This window comes from Pithys albifrons, chromosome 11, assembly GCF_047495875.1.
Source record: "Pithys albifrons albifrons isolate INPA30051 chromosome 11, PitAlb_v1, whole genome shotgun sequence".
Classification (NCBI taxonomy): Eukaryota; Metazoa; Chordata; class Aves; order Passeriformes; family Thamnophilidae; genus Pithys; species Pithys albifrons.
This window is the reverse complement of record NC_092468.1, coordinates 72,062-89,372: the sequence shown is the minus strand read 5'-3', so window position 1 is coordinate 89,372 and position 17,311 is coordinate 72,062. Positions and strand designations below refer to the sequence as shown.

The 17,311-nt window shown below is 49.0% G+C and overlaps 1 protein-coding gene across 3 annotated transcripts; it reads right to left on the bottom strand.

Annotated features, from left to right (window-relative positions):
- Positions 1-8,828: 8,828 nt before the first annotated feature.
- Positions 8,829-16,887, bottom strand: LOC139676800 (uncharacterized). 3 transcript variants are annotated; one of them, XM_071566127.1, is made up of 8 exons: positions 16,688-16,887; positions 16,164-16,208; positions 15,580-15,966; positions 13,929-13,973; positions 13,333-13,626; positions 12,924-12,962; positions 12,557-12,595; positions 8,829-12,471 (listed from the first exon to the last, which is right to left on the bottom strand). In XM_071566127.1, the coding sequence occupies exons 1-8, from the start codon at positions 16,782-16,784 to the stop codon at positions 12,314-12,316; spliced, it is 1,104 nt and encodes a 367-aa protein (XP_071422228.1). In that variant the 5' UTR covers positions 16,785-16,887; the 3' UTR covers positions 8,829-12,313. The 3 variants fall into 3 exon arrangements, with proteins under 3 accessions (XP_071422228.1, XP_071422230.1, XP_071422229.1); XM_071566129.1 differs by having other exon boundaries at positions 15,580-15,873; XM_071566128.1 differs by lacking the exon at positions 13,929-13,973.
- Between the last annotated feature and the right edge of the window lie 424 nt (positions 16,888-17,311).

The following is a 17,311-nucleotide window of genomic DNA, read 5'->3' as shown; positions in this document are numbered from 1 at the left end:
AGAGCTTCTCGCATTGGATCATCGGCTATTTCTGTCATGCGCAAGTCTCGCAAGACATTCTGGGAGTTGTAGTTTGGACAGATAAAGCTTTGCATTACGTCATCGGCTCCTTGCAAGGTCGTATGGGAAATGTAGTGATCTCGCAAAGAGCCTTGAGAATTGTAGTTCCAGCATACCCCCCCGACGAACTGCAAGCCTCTCTCTTGCATACAGCAAGTAGCCTCAACGAACTCACTTTAACAACCATCCACTCAGCTTCCTTTTGAGACAACGAAACTCAAGCACCTGATGCCTTCCAGTCACAGCCTTATAATACATCATGCGAGGACAGAATGCAGTATCTTTCTCCAGCAATTCAGAGAGCAGCAAAGAAGTCTAAAAGAAATCTGTTGAACTGATTCTCTGTTAATTTAGCTTTTGTTAAATAAAGTGTTATAAGCATTTAATAATCTAGGGAAAAGTTTCTATTTTTCTCTCCACAAGTTGAAGTCAGCAATGGATAAGAACAACCAATTTCCTCTAACTGAATCAAGATCAGTTACCAGAACATTCGAGCAACTAGTTGAAGCTTTTCATTTAATCCCTCAAATTCAAAATTCAGAACACCTGATAGTAATTGATGTGTTTCCATTTGTGTCTTGGTTTGAGATAAGCAACTGCCAACCCCCCCAAGCACAGAGAGAAAAGCCTCCCTCCTAACACCAGGGAAAGGGAGGAAAAGAGAGGGGAAAGAAAAAAACACTTCAAACTGCATTTATACTAAAACTACATATATTTTTCACAGAAAGGAAGAGACAATTAGAAGAGAGTACAAATATACACTCACACAAGTTTGCAACAACAAGTTCCCCACCTCAACTTCTTAACAAACACACAAATTCTACTGTCCTAACTACACATTACTTAAGAAGAAGCTTATTCCCCAGGGAGACAAACCCAAGCAGAAAGGAGAGACCCAGAACAGCACATTTTACTTTCCTGAGATACCCTGTGAGCCAGTGGTGGGCCTGGTCCTCTCCATCCCCCCTGGGACAGCATCGTGCGTCCTCCCAAGAGGAAGGCTGAGAAGCGACTCCCTTAACCACTCCCACACTGGTTCCCACTTCCCTGGAGATGATGTCATAATGTGGTATGGAATACAAAATTACTGGCTAGAAGAGGTCAGCTGTTAACTCAGCCCAGCTCAAGTCAGCTGACAGCTTTGGCCTAGTCCAGACTTCAGAGCCCAAATTTAGGCCCACCTAGGTGAACCCATAACAATTTGTTAGTGTTAAGCATTTTCCAAAAGCTCTTCTAAAACTACCAAAGTAAATTAAAACACATAATGATTTTAGTTATATAGCATTAGATTAGTTATGTTCCTTTTGATAAAAAAATACAGTTTATAGAAATAATGTTGTGTAGTATTGTTATATTTCTGTTAAAGTTTTAAGTTTCTTTTGGTGCACCAATGACAATGCCTGCAGGAATGTTTTTTCATTTGTTAAGAAAATTAAGTTGTTAAGCTAATAAAATAACATTTTTAACTTATTAAGCAAATAAGGATTTTAAGTAAAATTAAATAGTGTTTTTAATTTGTTAAAAGGTTAAAATATCAAGCAAAATAAGTTAAATTAAAGTATTAATTAAGTTATCTAAGTAATGTTCATTTAGTCCAAGTTTAAGTCATTAGAATTAAGTTACATTTATAGCTCGGTGTTAACTAGTACCCTTCCTATATTAAGCTTACTACATTACATAACAGCAGCATTTAAGTTACTAGTTCTTATAATTAAAAAAAAAAGGAGGAAAACTAAGTAAATGATTAAATAAATCTTAATAAAAAAATTTAGGTCACATAAGTTGTCATCTGCAAAAGCAATGGAACTGTAAATGCTGTTTGTGGCTCTGCTGTTATGAATGAAGTCAGCTTTAATCTACTGCCAACTCAAGACATTTAGTTTACCTTTGTCAATGTAACCAGATAGCAAGAGCTTTGTGGTAGCTGATCTCAAGTAAGAAACCCTTTTAAAACATGTTTAAGTAGCATTCTAAGTTCAATAGCTAATCAGTGCCTTATAGCATTAATAATGCCAGTATTTTATCTGTTTTAGCAACTGGTGTGGATAATGTTTCTCTTTCAAATTCTTAATTCAATTCCTTAGAATTAATAAGTAGCTTCATAATTTAATTAAGCAAATCTTATTAGTATTATTGCTGTGTGTGTTAATATTATGCTATTAGGATGTTTAAGTGTATTAGACAAGCCATTCTGTAAGCAGTAACCAGACACAGGCAGTTCAAAAAAAAAGGAGGGCATATGTTGGAATTTCATATGGTATTTCACCTAAAAAGCAAGCCATATGCTGAACTGTCTATGTAAATTAGTGCTGTAGCCTTAAGAACTAATTAATGAAATCAGAAATGGCTGCTGCCGACTTTCTCAGCAGATGTGCATGGTCAGCCAATTATGAGAAGCTTTGTAATGTAAACAGCATTATTAGCCAATAATCAGTGCCAAAGTGTCATCACCTGCGGAAGGTTCCAGTCTTAAAGATGTATAAAAGTGTGTGTGCGTATGAATAAAGGGCCTGTTGCTGCTGACTCCTGTGGAGTCGTCTCTCAGGTCCAAAAACCCGTCTCCCTCGGTTACAGGCTTATTGCTTTTTGAGGTTTTTGTCTTCCTTCCTTTTCCATCCTCGTCCTTTTCCACCTTAAAACTCCTGTCACTTAGCAATCTCTGGTAATAAAAAACCCCCTGTTTGTTAATCTCTCAAGAGCGTGTCTGTTTTAATTTCCAGCAGCCTTTTGAACCCACCCTAATACAGGGGGGAAGTTGGGCTAGAGACTCTTGTAGGTCTTTTCCAACCCAAACCATTTCATCAGTCTTTCATGCCCAGCTCCATCTCTACAGAGCTGTAAATACCTTCATACACCAGTTTAGCATTTTAATGGGACCTAATCTCCAGCACCTTATACAAATGAAAGAACTGCCAGTTTAGGAACATGAATTTTCAGGGTTTTGGAGGAACCATTCAAAAGTCAAAAGTTCCAAAGGAACTAAAAGATATTTACAGCATCTCTGCATGAAAGGCTCTCCAAGTGGTCAGTGGCAGAGCCATCCAGGATGACCTTGCAGCTGAGGTTGGGCGTTTCTGTCTCAGAGTCTGAGACTCATAATGGGCAGGCAGAGAGAGAATATGGGGACTGGGCAAGACTTGCCATGGGACATTTAGCAAAAAACAAAGTACTGGAATGGAAAGGGTATGGGGAACATTGTTGTCTCTGGTGCAATAAGCATAAGAAGTGTTATGGGTTTAGCCAAGTAGGCCAAAAAATTAGGCTTTAAAGTTCGGATTAGGCCTGAAATTGTCAGCTGACCTGAGCTGGGCTGAGCAAGCTAACAGCTGACTTCTTCTAGTCAATAATATTGTATTCCATACCATATTGCATCATCTCAAAGGCATAAGAGCTGGTGTGTGGGTGTGGCTTAGTCTGTTGCTTCACAGCTGTGGCCTCAGCAAGACACTCGGCCATCCCAGGAGGGATGGGGAGGCCCAAGCCCGGAGCACCAGCTCACCATCATGCTATCTTAGGGAAGTAAGGTGTTTGTTCTTAGCTTTTTTGCCTGCTTAAGTCTGTCTCTGAAGAATTGACCTCTCTAGAATGATTTGTAGTTAAAATGGTAGAATTTGTGTTTACTGGGAAGTGGGAAGTTATTTCTTGTTATACATAACTTGTGTGACTGTGTGTTATATTGTAGTTTCCTCTTAATTTTCTCTTCTGTATAAATACATGTAGTTAGTTTCAGCATAAACCTGCTTTGAGGGGTTTCTTTTCCTCTCCCTCTTCTCTTTCCCTTAGCTGGTTGGGGGGAGGAGGAACCCTCTTCACTCTGTCCTGGACAGCTGGTGTTTTGCCAGCTCAACCCAGGACAGAAGAGAGAGATATAAAGGGGGTGGAAGGATCTGGCCATGTGTAAAAAGGTGACTGGTCAGTGCCCATTCCTGTCCATGGCGTGAAACTGACCCCACAGCCTGTCCCATTTCATGAATCCCTCCATTACCAAGAACTTTCTGGGAAAAGGGAACTTTCTGCTTTTAGTGTGGAGGAAGGTCCAAGTGCCAAGCACTAGAGTGGGAGTCACAAACCATCAGGTCTTGTGTTCTTTGGAGGCCAGAAACTGGTGAGACTGGTGTGTGTGCACATAACACTGGTGGGTGTGTGGGTGGTGTAACCACCAGGGAGCATCAAACCAGAGCAACCAGCGTGTGGCAGAGGCCTGGGAGCCACTGTCTGAGATCATCTCCTGGAAGGATCCAAATTGTCTGGGTGTCTCTGGAGCTCTGCATCTTCTCCTGACATGGCAGAGCACACAAACAGCCCACCCCTGTGTCCCATTCTCCACTCAATATGCTTTGGTTTGGCCCAGAAACCTCCCGAAGTCCCTTCCAGGATGAGTCCCTGTGCACTTCCCTCCCTCGTGGGCCTTCCCTTCCTGATGCAGCATCTGTGGGGCAGCAAAGGTGGGTCAGTGCAGGGGCAGGGCTGGCTCTGACAGGGGCCATGAAGCCACTGCCAGGAGGTGACAGCAAGGACAGTCTGCAAAGGGGAAATTTAGATCTGGGGACTTTGTTGGAATCAAGAGGCCATTGTGACAAGGGAGAACCTCTTGGAATCAAGGACCCATTGTCACAGTGGAGAACCTCATGGGCAATGACTATTGTGACACTTCAAGTCCTCATGGAACCAAAGGAAGCCTAGGACAGTGAGGAACTTCATGGAATCAAGGGCCTGTTGTGACACTGCAGAACCTCATGGAACCAAAGGATCTCTGAGAGACCGTGGAACCTCATGGAATCAAACAGCCATTGTGACACTGGAGAGCCTCATGGAGACAAAGAAAAGTGGGGAAACTGCAGAAACTCATTAAATCAAGTGGCCATTGTGAAGTGAGGGACCTCATGGAAGAAAAGGAATCCTGAGACATTTTGGAGCTTTCTGGAATCAAGGAGCCATTGTGACACTGCAGGGAGTCATGGAATCCAGAGCCCATTGGCACACTTTAGTACCTCATGGAATCAAGGGCCAATGTGACACTGTGGAACCTCATGGAATCCATGTGGTAGGAAACCACTGGAGGTGGAAAGCTGCTGTGTGGAGTCCCACACGACAGGTCATTGAGGCTGCTGAAGGAGAGGGCGAGTCAAGCCAATGTGCAGAAGTGAAAGCCATCCCAGCAGCCCTACAGGTGTCTGGATCAGAACGGTGGCCTGGACTGTGTCTCTGCACTGACTCCTGGGTGGGGGCTGATGCCCTGTGGGAGTGGCTACAGCAATGGAAGAAGAGCAGCTGACAATGCCGGGGCAAACCCAGCTGGGCTGCTGCTCTGGGGCAGGACATCACTGCACAGGGGGAAAACATGACTCTGAAGGGGTGTCATGTCCCTGTTCACATGGCCAAAAGTTGTGCCACTGAGGAACACCAGAGCAATGAGCAGGTGGATAAGGCTGCCAAGGTTGGAATAGCCCAGGCAGACTTGGACGGGAGTGGAAGGGTGAGCTATTTGTAGTCTGATGGACCCATGAAACATCAGGACATCTGGGAAGAGATATGACATACGGATGGGCTTGTGATCGAGGAGTGGACCTGACCATAGAGGCCATCAGGTTATTCACGACTGTGAATCATGTGCTGCCCTCTGTCCCATGAAAAGGGGAGATTTCCTTGACCCTCAGTGTTTGATTTGTCTGTCAGGGCCCCAGGAAATCCGAGCCCCTCATTCCTGACCAGTCTGTCAGTGCCCCGTTCTGGGGACCCTTCACCCAACCGTCCTGCTGCATCAGAGGGGAATTCAACTGCCCTTCCCAGGGGGCTGAGCCAACAGCACAAGGGAGACCCCTCAGTGTGTCTTTTCACTTTATTCCAGTGGGTTCCTGCTGCAGCAGCTGCTGCGCCCAGGAAGGACTCCCAGGGACAGGTTACAGAATAACACTCTTTATTAATAGAAAACTGGGACAGGTTAAGGTTTGAAGGTTGCCAGTGACAGTGCCTGACTGCAAATACGTATTTAAAGCAACACCCAGACAAGTTCTAATCCCAATAAAAGTATTCAGTGTGTGGAGAGTACAGTTCTTACCCAACAAGCTCCTGTGGGGCAGAGACAGGTTCAGCCCTGCAGTTATGATGATTTCTTCCCTCACTTTTCCCCCATTCTTGAGTTACTTTTATGCTATTTCTTTATGTTTAGGTGGAGTTTATGTTTAATCATAAACACCCTTGTTCCTGATGGGTGTAAAATTCTCTCACTCTAAGAGAAGAGAGTCAAAAAATGCACATGCCCAGTGATGGGTGGTTCTAACCTGGAGGGGGGTAACTTTGGGATGGAAGTGTGTGTTAATGTTACAAATAGGCTTTAGTGATGCTGTGTATCAGTTTTGGTAACAGTGAGGGGGCTGCAGGTTTCAATGAGGTCAGAAGAGACTAAGGGTTGATTGACTCTGTTACAGAGAGAACTCCAAAATGGACCAGCCGGTGCCCAAAGCTGAGCCAATAAACAATTCTAGTGGCACCTCTGTGATAACCCTTTGGAGAAAGGACAAATTCCAGGGTGCCATAACTGAGACAGGAGTGAGGGAAATGTGAGAGAAACAACCCTGAAGGCACCCAGGGGAACAAAAAAGAAGGACTGAGAGAGTGCCTTGGTGGGCACCTGGCAGTCGAAAGCCAACCCCCAGCGCCTGACAGTGAGAGCTCAGGACAGCACAAAAGCTGCTTGAGCTCTGGAGGTTCTTTGCTGCAGCTTTTTAGCAGAGCTGCCACCTGGGCCAGCAAAGGTGATGCTGAGCTGTAAAGCTATAAATGTGGAGGATCAAAGAACATCACACAATGAAACTGTGGTTTTAGGTAGAATGCCATTTATTGATACACTGCAAGTGGTTTCTATAGGGTCAAAGCTACCTGCTAATTGGCTATAGTAATATTCACACCATGAAGCAACATTTCTTGTTGGTTCTATTCCATATCTCACAAGTCCAGTGTTTTGATAAAACATCCTAACGGTTCCCAGGTGAATATCAAGAGTCTTGTGAGAAACTTTCATGAGTTCTTGTGTGGAAGTCTGGGGAGTTGCTGTGGGAACTCCTGGGGAGTGATTTCTTCTTTACCACTCAGCAGCAGCTGTGCCTTGGTTTATTTGCTGGTAGCTGCTTCACTCTCCCAGAGTCCACACAGTCTGGATCGCTCACATGGCCATTTTCTGTAACAAATCCCTCTACAGACTGGGGTCTGAAACCTGTGTGAGCCTTGTCAGCTTTGGATGAAGTAGAATGATAGAAGAGTTTGGGTAGGAAGGAACCCTTAAAGTTCATCTAGTCCAACCCCCCTGCAATGAGCAAGGACATCTTCAACCAGATCAGGTTCAGAGCCCCGTCCAACCTGCCCTTGAATGTTTCCAGGGAGGAGGCATCACCTTTCTGGGCAACTTGTGCCAGTCTTTCAACAACTTCATTGTAAAACTTTCTTGTCATATCTAGTTCTAATCTGTCCTCTTTTAGTTTAAAACCATTACCTCTTGTCTTACCCCAGCTATGTCTAGGCCCTACAGAAAGTTTGTCCCCATCTTTCTTAGAAGCCTCTGTGCTGGTGCATCCCCCCCGCCGTTCTCCTCAGGCCTGCTCCATGATCTCAGGAGCTCCTGACAAGCCTTGACCAAATCAGCTGAGCAATGAAGAGCCCCTTGACCGTTCCAGGTGTGTGGTGAAGTGTCCCTTGACTGTACCAGGTGCTCCTGTATGATAAAGGTGGGAACAATCCTGAATGTAACAGGACAGTAAGTCATGCCCTGAAAGCCTTGGAACATTTCTACATAAATTGTAGCCCAAATGAAACAATTTGGATACAATTTCCAAATATCTTTTAAACTGCAGTAATTACTGACACGAGGATGGAAATTCAGTAGATAACTAAAGCCAGGCACCTTGTGACCCCACAGACAGCAATCCTGAGGGAGGCCCTGGAGCTCCCCAGCACCTCCCTCTCAGTGGGACACCCCTGGGAGCCTCTTGGAGCTCGGGAACCCTCAAGTTTGCAACACTCCAAAGAGTGTCCTTGTACAGTCTTGGGCGGAGGGGAGGCATCTCCCGCCTGCCTCCGGAGCCGAGGGGGCGCAGAGACAGGAGATGTTTCCACTCCGGAGGCGAGAGGCAAAAGACGTTTATTGCGAAATACACAAGGCTTTTATAAGTTACTGGGGGGAAGGTGCCAGGGCTGGGACTGGGTTGGGTAAGAACTCTGGAAGCGGAAAGGGGCTTAGGTGCTTAGCCAGCATATAGGAAAGGGAGGGGACTAACACCCAATAGAAACCCAAGGATTGGGGACAGATGGGGACGGTAACAAATAGAATTGGGATGTGGGTGGAAAGGGGCGGCAGCCGAAGCTCCGCTGCAGGAGGCAGAGCCAGACCGGCACGGAGCTGCTCTGCTTGGACTGGCGGGGGCCTCTCTGGTTCGTCCCGGGGCTGCGGGGGCGGCCCGTGCAAGTCCCGCAGCTGGCGCTGCTCCTGCCGCGGAGAAACAACAGCTGTCCTGGCGTGTTCCCGGGGCTCCTGCCGCGGAGAAACAACAGCTGTCCTGGCGTGTTCCCGGGGCTCCTGCCGCGGAGAAACAACAGCTGTCCTGGCGTGTTCCCGGGGCTCCTGCCGCGGAGAAACAACAGCTGTCCTGGCGTGTTCCCGGGGCTCCTGCCGCGGAGAAACAACAGCTGTCCTGGCGTGTTCCCGGGGCTCCTGCCTCGGAGAAACAACAGCTGTCCTGGCGTGTTCCCGGGGCTCCTGCCGCGACAGTGCGGGGAGAGCGGCGGACGGGGGGTGAGCGGGTCTGAGACCCTCCCGATCCCGGGGATGTCCCGGGAAGAGACAGTGCTGTCGATGATGGATGACTCATTCAGGAGAACAAACCTCCTGGAGACACACAGACCTGGTGTGGTAAAAGCCCATAAGGAAAGCTCTGTAAATGATTTGCGGGATAGAGACTCTATATATCCCATAAGGCTATAGAGAGGTACGTTTATTCCAGGCCTGGGTGCCTGGGGAACAGCTCCTCCAAAAACATGCACACCTGGTCGAGTTAACAACGTTTATATGTAAGTCAGTTATACATACTCATTATTTCCTCATGCATAAACATTATTTTCCTAGAGAAGGCAGGGTTATTATAATGAGTTCTAAGGACTGATTTCCAGCTTCTCGGCCTCTGTGCACCTCCTGGGAATTAGGGACGAAGGTCTCTGGTGGTCTTTGGGGATGAAGTTTGGAGTCTTCCTCATGTGTCCTTTTTACCTTTGGCTCCAAACTGTCCCAAATCGGATCTGTCAGCAAGGGTAACCGGTCTAATGGGTGAATTTGTCTAATTATCCTGTTCTTTTGACATCTGATTTATCTCTGTTTCATATGGTGTCCAGTCTATATTAGTTAATATGGGAAATCCCTAATGCCCCTTAGTATAGAAGCATCAAGGCCAAGTCCTACACATCTGTACCTTAGGATTTTTGCCAAAAGCTAAGCTACTTTATATGAAGTGATTTCTATAATAACTATTAAGCAAATTCTGATAGATGTTATCAATTATTAAGATCATCAATCAATAAAGAAGTCCCTCCAATCACAACAAGCTGGGACAAGTCATAAAAAAACTTCTGAAAAAAAACCCCAGTACTAGTAAAACTGCTTCATTCTAAAACTTCAGCAACAACTCTCTAGTATGCAGCTACTTAGGCTCAGAGTGCTTCTTCAGTGGTGTGCTCGAGGTCCACAATTAAAACCCGTTCTTTCCACTCTTCATAGTCTGGTGTGTTTCCCATCAACTGTTGCACCACAAAGACCTGAGGTGTTTTCTGAAACGAGCCCAGAAAATTGGACAAAAGGCTTTGATTATTGTCGATCACACTGTGGAAGAAATACATCACATGAGTGATCTGCAGTGCCACAGGGATCAGGAAACGTGTCCTCAGCTTTCCATGCACAGCAGTGGATGAGATGGACCCCTGGCAGGGCTCGAGCAAAGTGTAAGGGCAGGAACTGAGCTCCTCCAGCTCAGCCCACATCTAAAGAAGAAGGAGCTGCTGCTGCAGTGGAGCCACATCAGCTGCAGACCCTTTTGCTGAAAGGCCCCAGAGGCCAAAGCAGGAGTGGGAGGTGGGGGCTGCAGTGGGCAGGGCAAGGTGGCTGTCCCTGCTCCCCACAGCTGAGATGGCTCCTGACAAGCACAGGCAGGGCCTTTGGCAGCATGGTGTGGGGTGATGGCCAGAATAAGGTCTTGATTAGTTGAGGGCAATGCCTCAGCCCCGCTGGAGGGATGCTGATATTGATGGTGTTACCGAAGAATGGAATGTTATTGAATTAGCATGGCCTTTCTTCGCCGCACCCTGCGGCACCCTGCAGAGACCCAAAGAGCCACCCCTTAGGCATCTATCACCCCCAAAGTATTGACTTTAGTCACACAAACCACCTAAAGGAAAAAAAAGGTATAAAAAAAATTGAGTATAAACCAAAACTGGGGAGAAGTGCCATCATCTCTGTGGAGGTAACTGCAAGCGGCTTGTCCTGCCTCCTCCCACCTCTTCGGACAATGTAGGGGTGAGAAACTATGGGCTTTCTATACTTCATTTTTCATATCTTATACTTTACTCTCTTACAAAGCTTATTACTTTATGCATTCTATCTTATATCTTATGCTTACGGCTACTTTGATTCTTACTCTATAATCACCTTATTTACTTACTGTGTTTTGCTACTTTAATACTAATACCAGTGACTTGCTATACACTTTGCAACTTACTAAGTACTTTATATTAGTCGTGTTCTTTTGCAGCGTGCAGTTCTTTTTCAACGTGTGTTGATGAGAAGTAGCTCTGTTCTTTCCTTTTGTTTTGTGTTACAGAGAAGGGGGTGTGCAAGCTATTTTATTGCCCTATGTTACTGAGGGGGTGTCTAGATAAGGGTTTTGGGTGGTTGTGTTTCTAGTTAGTATTTTCTGTTGCTGATTTCTGTCTGTCTTGAGAATGGAATACACTGCTGTACTGAAATTTAAGTTTGATATGCTTGTCTCTGTAAAATGTGTTTTGTGCTGGTTTCTTTTGGGGTCTTTTGTTGTCAATTAAATACAATCCTGCAGCTCCACGTTATGACCGACAACACAAAACTCACAATAACTGTCACATACTTGTATTAATAAATGTTATTTCGGGAGCTGTTGTGGAAAAATTTATTTTCTTGCTATTAAGTGTCATCTCATAGGAGAGGCCAGAGACCCTTCTAACCCATGCGCTGTCCATAGTTTGACAGGCAGTGTTGAGACTACAAGACTCTGATTTTCTGGAGACCCTTAGAGCTAATAAGTTCTCCCTGGCTTAAGTGTGGTCCTCACAGGGAGGTCAAAAATCTTTCCAGCCTATGTTCTGTCCATTGTTTGACAGGCAGTGCTGGGTTCATAAAGCTTTGATTGTTCCGAGGATGCTTATAGCTAATAACTTTATGTTAATAGAGGTAAGACGAGAAATCTTTGCGTTTCTGTCTCTCCTTTTCACATGAAACCCATCTCACCAGTTTTCTGGACTGCAGTTCCAGAGCCTCATGCCTGTTGTACAAGGTACCAGTCCTGCCTGTCAAATCCTGAGGAGGAACTTCCCCCTGGTATGTGCAGTGACCTGCTTCCAGCCTTCATCTCTAACAGACCTTTGACTAGCAGTCCTCTGACTAATTACCGGGTAAGGCTCTGAGTCCACCTCCTTCTCCACTACAATGGAGGTTTGAGACTCCCCAGAGTGTTGAAACTGTAATCATCTCTCTCTTGCTCATTTGCTCCAATACTATGCAGCTTCTGCTCTTCTTCCTGTAGTTCTATCACCTGGAGACACAGCTCTTCAACCATGGCACACCCTGTCCAAAAGAACTCCTTGCTGGCCCCAGCCTCACCAAGAGGCATCAGGCACTCCTGGACACTGCAGAGCTGTGTCTGCCCACAGCAGGTCTGGTTGGCTGGTGGCCTCTGGCAGGGCTGGTTCAGTGACTCCTGCAGCTACAGGATGGAGCTTTACGGGGTGTCAACATCATAACTGCGGAAGGTTAAACTAATATGCTAATAAGTGCAAGTTCAACAGGGCTGTGCCTGAGGAGAGAGCAGGGGCTGAGCAAAGCAGAGCAGGGCAGTGGCAGCACATCCCTTGGGCACACTGCCCCAGCTGGCCTGAGCCCAAAGGGAGCTGGGGGTGGGGTTGGTCACATTCTGTTCCTGTGCAGAGACACAGGCACAGCAGGGAGTCCAGGGCAGGGAGGACATCAGAGGACAGTGGGGATGGGGATGTCTCCAGGCTGAGCAGCCCCAGCGGCACTTTGGCTCCTTCTCTCCAGGATGAGGATGATGATGGGGACAGACAAGAGGAGGAACAAGGTGAGGACACAGCGCAGGATCCAGATCCAGAGGGGAATGGCTGGCCCTGGAAGAAAGGGAAGGTCACAAAATGGAAAATGCAGAATAATAATGAAGGACATGGTAGAAAGAGCTCACCAACAATCACCTACCTCTGGATTGGAGCACTGTATTGGTCGAGGGGTTGCTGCCTACCAAAGGAATGCAGAGCTTGTGAGTCTCAGTGCTCTATGCAGGGACCATCCCAGATACTGAGCAGAGCCCCCAGCTCACATCTTGCTTCACTGGATGAATGTGGAACCACCCTGCTAAAGAAAATCTGCCCAATGTCCCTGACATGGTGTCTTAGAGGTAGAGAGGAGACCAGAGAAGGCATGATGGGGAGAGGAAGCTTAGACAAGTATATACCCTTAGAGGCAAGCTAGAGCCTGATTGAAGACACCCCTAATAAGCTGGTGGAGGTAGCTGGGCAGCCATGGCCTCGTCTTCAGGCACAAGGAGCATTTGGGGATCACTCACCTTCAGTGGATGTTCCTGTCAGGGAGCTGGACCCGCTGCCTGGGAGGAGAAAGGCACAGGGTGAGGGTCTGCAGCTCCCCCAGGTGCTGCACAGACTCAGACACTGTGGGGAACCCCGATAAACCATCCATCAACTGTGGGGATCAATAAATGAATGCCCTGCCCAGCTGTGGCTCTGTATTAGATGTGACACCACCACTCTCCCCTTTCCATCATGCTGGGGCAAGAGACAAGCAGGATTCTTTCCCTGACTAGGAAGAGTGTCCCTGGTGCCAAAGACTGGGCTGAACTGACCTCCAGCATCCCACCTGTCTGGAGACATGCCAGGGGGCAGGGCAGAATCCTTTACAATACCTGGGGTCTGTGGGACCTGAGTGTTGTTTGCCTGTACCCCAGGGCCACCTCTCACCTGTGACACTCAGGATCAGGGGAGCGCTGAGGGCAGAGTTCCTCACTCGGTTCTTGTTGTCCTTGTGCTGGTATCCACATGTGTATGTCCCTGAGCTCCCCCTCATCATGGTCAAGGGCACAAAGTAACTCAGCTTCCCCTGCTGGGCTTTCAGGCTGTGCACCTCCTCCCCCTCCTTACAAAAGACGATCCGGATATTGGGAGACCAATGGGCAATAAGGCAGCGGAACAGAACCTGTTCTCCCTGCTGAGCGTTGGAGGTGTTCATGAAGAGGGCAGGAGCTGGGAGGTCACCTGGAGAGATGGCACATGAATGGTCTGGTACAATGTTACTGTTATCAGGATGGGAACATGCTTCTGAATCCAGGAGGGGAACAGTTTTATCTCCTGGGGTTCACCCAGAAAAGGAAAACCAGAAAAGCAAACAACCAACAAAAACCCCTCAAACATAAACCCAAACAACACCACCCACAATCAAAAAAGCAAAAGAAACTCTCCAAAAACCAAAACCAACACCAACCCAAGAACAAAGCCACTCTCCCCTTCCATCTCCAGCCACACACAGTGCCATTTCCAGGACCTATCCCTGTACTCACCAGCACCCGGGGAGCTGCAGATCTCCTGGGCCATCACACCAGCAACTGCACCGTGGGGCACAGAGGGATTTGGTGAGTGGGGCAGCAACCCAGCTCAGCCCAGTGTTCCCTGTCCACATTCCCATTGCTGAGTATTTGCTGGGTGAACACATTCCCACCTATGTGGCTCAAACCTGTATGTCCTTTGTCCCTGTTTTGACACCTTCACAAACCCATTTTGGGTTGGTTTTCCTTCCTGGTGGATGTCTCTGCCTTCAATAATATACTTCAGCATCTGCCAAATCTCACACTATGACCAGAACTCCCTCAGAGGGGCTGGAAATTGCCCCCTTTACCCAGAGGTCCTTGGGAGCTGCAGGAAGCAATTGCCCTCCTGCCCTCCCCAAAGCAGCTCTGCCCCTCATTGCTGCACGGCTGCTCCACACACCCTTGCCCTGTGTCCTGCCCTGTGCCCAGCACGGGCCCTGTCCTGCCCCGCTCAGCAGCCCCCCAGTGCTGAGCCCCAAGGCAGAGCCAGCCCCCAGCTCACCCAGCAGCAGCAGCAGGAGGAGGAGGAAGAGGAGGAGGAGGAGGAAGGCTGGGCGAGCAGGAGACAGCCTGGCACATCCCACCAGCCCCAGCATTGTTTGGGCACTGCAGGAACAGCCTCTCCTGGAAGTGTCTGCTGTGGGATGAGCTCTGCACAGCGGCTCAAGAGCTGCCTGGCCCGTGGCTTGCAGCACCCGGGGCTGGTCCTGCAGCATGTCTGTGGCTGGCAGGACCTTCCCCACAAGGAGGGGCTGTGATGAGAGTGGGCCCTGCCTCAGCCCCACTGCGGCCGCTGCCCTGCAGAGCCCCCGCTTTCATTGGCAGACACTGCCAGCCCAGAGCACCAACAGTGTTTGCCCTTCCCTCTGGGGCAGCATCCTCCCTGCAAAGCCCTGCTGCCCCTTGGCCCCCACCCTGCTCTCACTGCTGCTCCCACCTCTTCTGACACAAGGAGCCAAGGGGAAACTGGCCATGGGCACAAGTGGCTCCAGAGCTCTGGGGGTGGTATCCAAGGCCATGGGGGCACATGCAGTTTTCTCCTCAATCCTGCTCTGGATGCAAGAAAGGGGATGAAGAGGAGGATTTGGATATTACAGGCCAAGACGTGGCTGTGATGCTGATTTGGGTCACAGAGTTTTGTGCTCTGTGTTTGCAGCTCAGCATCCACTGGGCAGAGCTGGGACCCACCTCACCAAGCAGGACTGAGCTGCTTCATCCAATAGGATGGTTGAGAGTTTAAAACTGGGAATGATGGAGGAAGGAGAAATGAACTGGGCCTGCTGTGAGGGAGTTACAGACAACACTCATAAGCAAAGGCCAGGGGTGATGGGACAGAAATGAAATCCAAGCAAATGAGGCTCCAGCAGGGTCACCTCCAGCACTGGGGATCAATAAGTGAATGCCCTGCCCAGTTTTGGCTCTGAATTAGATGTGACACCACCACTCTCCCCTTTCCATCATGCTGGGGCAAGAGACAAGCAGGATTCTTTCCCTTTGCTAGGAAGAGTGTTCCTGGTGCCAAAAATTGGGCTGAACTGACCCCCAGCATCCCACCTTCCTGGGGACATGCCATGGGGCAGAGTCTGTGGGGCCTGAGTGTTGTTTGCCCAGTGCCACCACTCACCTGTGACACTCAGGTTCAGGGGAGCGCTGAGGGCAGAGTTCATCACTCGGTTCTTGTTGTCCTTGTGCTGGTATCCACATGTGTATGTCCCTGAGCTACCCCTCATCATGGTCAAGGGCACAAAGTAACTCAGCTTCCCCTGCTGGGCTTTCAGGCTGTGCACCTCCTCCCCCTCCTTACAAAAGACGATCCGGATATTGGGAGACCAATGGGCAATAAGGCAGCGGAACAGAACCTGTTCTCCCTGCTGAGCGTTGGAGGTGTTCATGAAGAGGGCAGGAGCTGGGAGGTCACCTGGAGAGATGGCACATGGATGGTCTGGTACAATGTTACTGTTATCAGGATGGGAACATGCCTCTGAATCCAGGAGGGGAACAGTTTTATCTCCTGGGGTTCACCAGAAAAGGAAAACCAGAAAAGTAAACAACCAACAAAAACCCCTCAAACATAAAACCAAACAAAACCACCCACAAACAAACAAGTAAAATAAACTCTCCAAAAAACCTACCCAAGAACAAAACCACCCTCCCCTTCCATCTCCAGCCACACACAGTGCCATTTCCAGGACCTATTCCTGTACTCACCAGCACCTGGGGAGCTGCAGATCTCCTGGGCCATCACACCGGCAACTGCACCGTGGGGCACAGAGGGATTTGGTGAGAGGGGCAGCAACCCAGCCCAGTCCTGTGTTACCTGTGCATGTTCCCACTGCTGAGTCTGTGCTGGGCAAGCACCTCCAGCCTGGGCAGCTCCACTGTGAGTGTCCCTTTTCTCCCGATTTGACACCTCAACAAGTCCCTTTGGGTCGGGTTTGAGGTTCCAAGTGGATTCCTCCAGTTCTCAAAAGGACTCCAGCATGTATCACATCACATGATATGATCCCCTTAGAGAGGGATCGGAAATTCCCCCATTGCTCAGAGATCCCTGGGAGCTGCAGGAAGCAATTGCCCTCCTGCCCTCCCCAAAGCAGCTCTGCCCCTCATTGCTGCACGGCTGCTCCACACACCCTTGCCCTGTGTCCTACCCTGGGCCCAGCACGGGCCCTGTCCTGCCCCACTCAGCAGCCCCCCAGTGCTGAGCCCCAAGGCAGAGCCAGCCCCCAGCTCACCCAGCACCAGCAGCAGCAGGAGGAGGAGGAAGAGGAGGAGGAGGAGGAAGGCTGGACGAGCAGGAGACAGCCTGGCACATCCCACCAGCCCCAGCATTGTTTGGGCACTGCAGGAACAGCCTCTCCTGGAAGTGTCTGCTGTGGGATGAGCTCTGCACAGCGGCTCAAGAGCTGCCTGGCCCGTGGCTTGCAGCACCCGGGGCTGGTCCTGCAGCATGTCTGTGGCTGGCAGGACCTTCCCCACAAGGAGGGGCTGTGATGAGAGTGGGCCCTGCCTCAGCCCCACTGCGGCCGCCGCCCTGCAGAGCCCCCGCTTTCATTGGCAGACACTGCCAGCCCAGAGCACCAGCCGTGTTTGCCCTTCCCTCTGGGGCAGCATCCTCCCTGCAAAGCCCTGCTGCCCCTTGGCCCCCACCCTGCTCTGCCCTGCTCTCACTGCTGCTCCCACCTCTTCTGACACAAGGAGCCAAGGGGAAACTGGCCATGGGCACAAGTGGCTCCAGAGCTCTGGGGGTGGTATCCAAGGCCATGGGGGCACATGTAGTTTTCTCCTCAATCCTGCTCTGGATGCAAGAAAGGGGATGAAGAGGAGGATTTGGATATTACAGGTCAAGACGTGGCTGT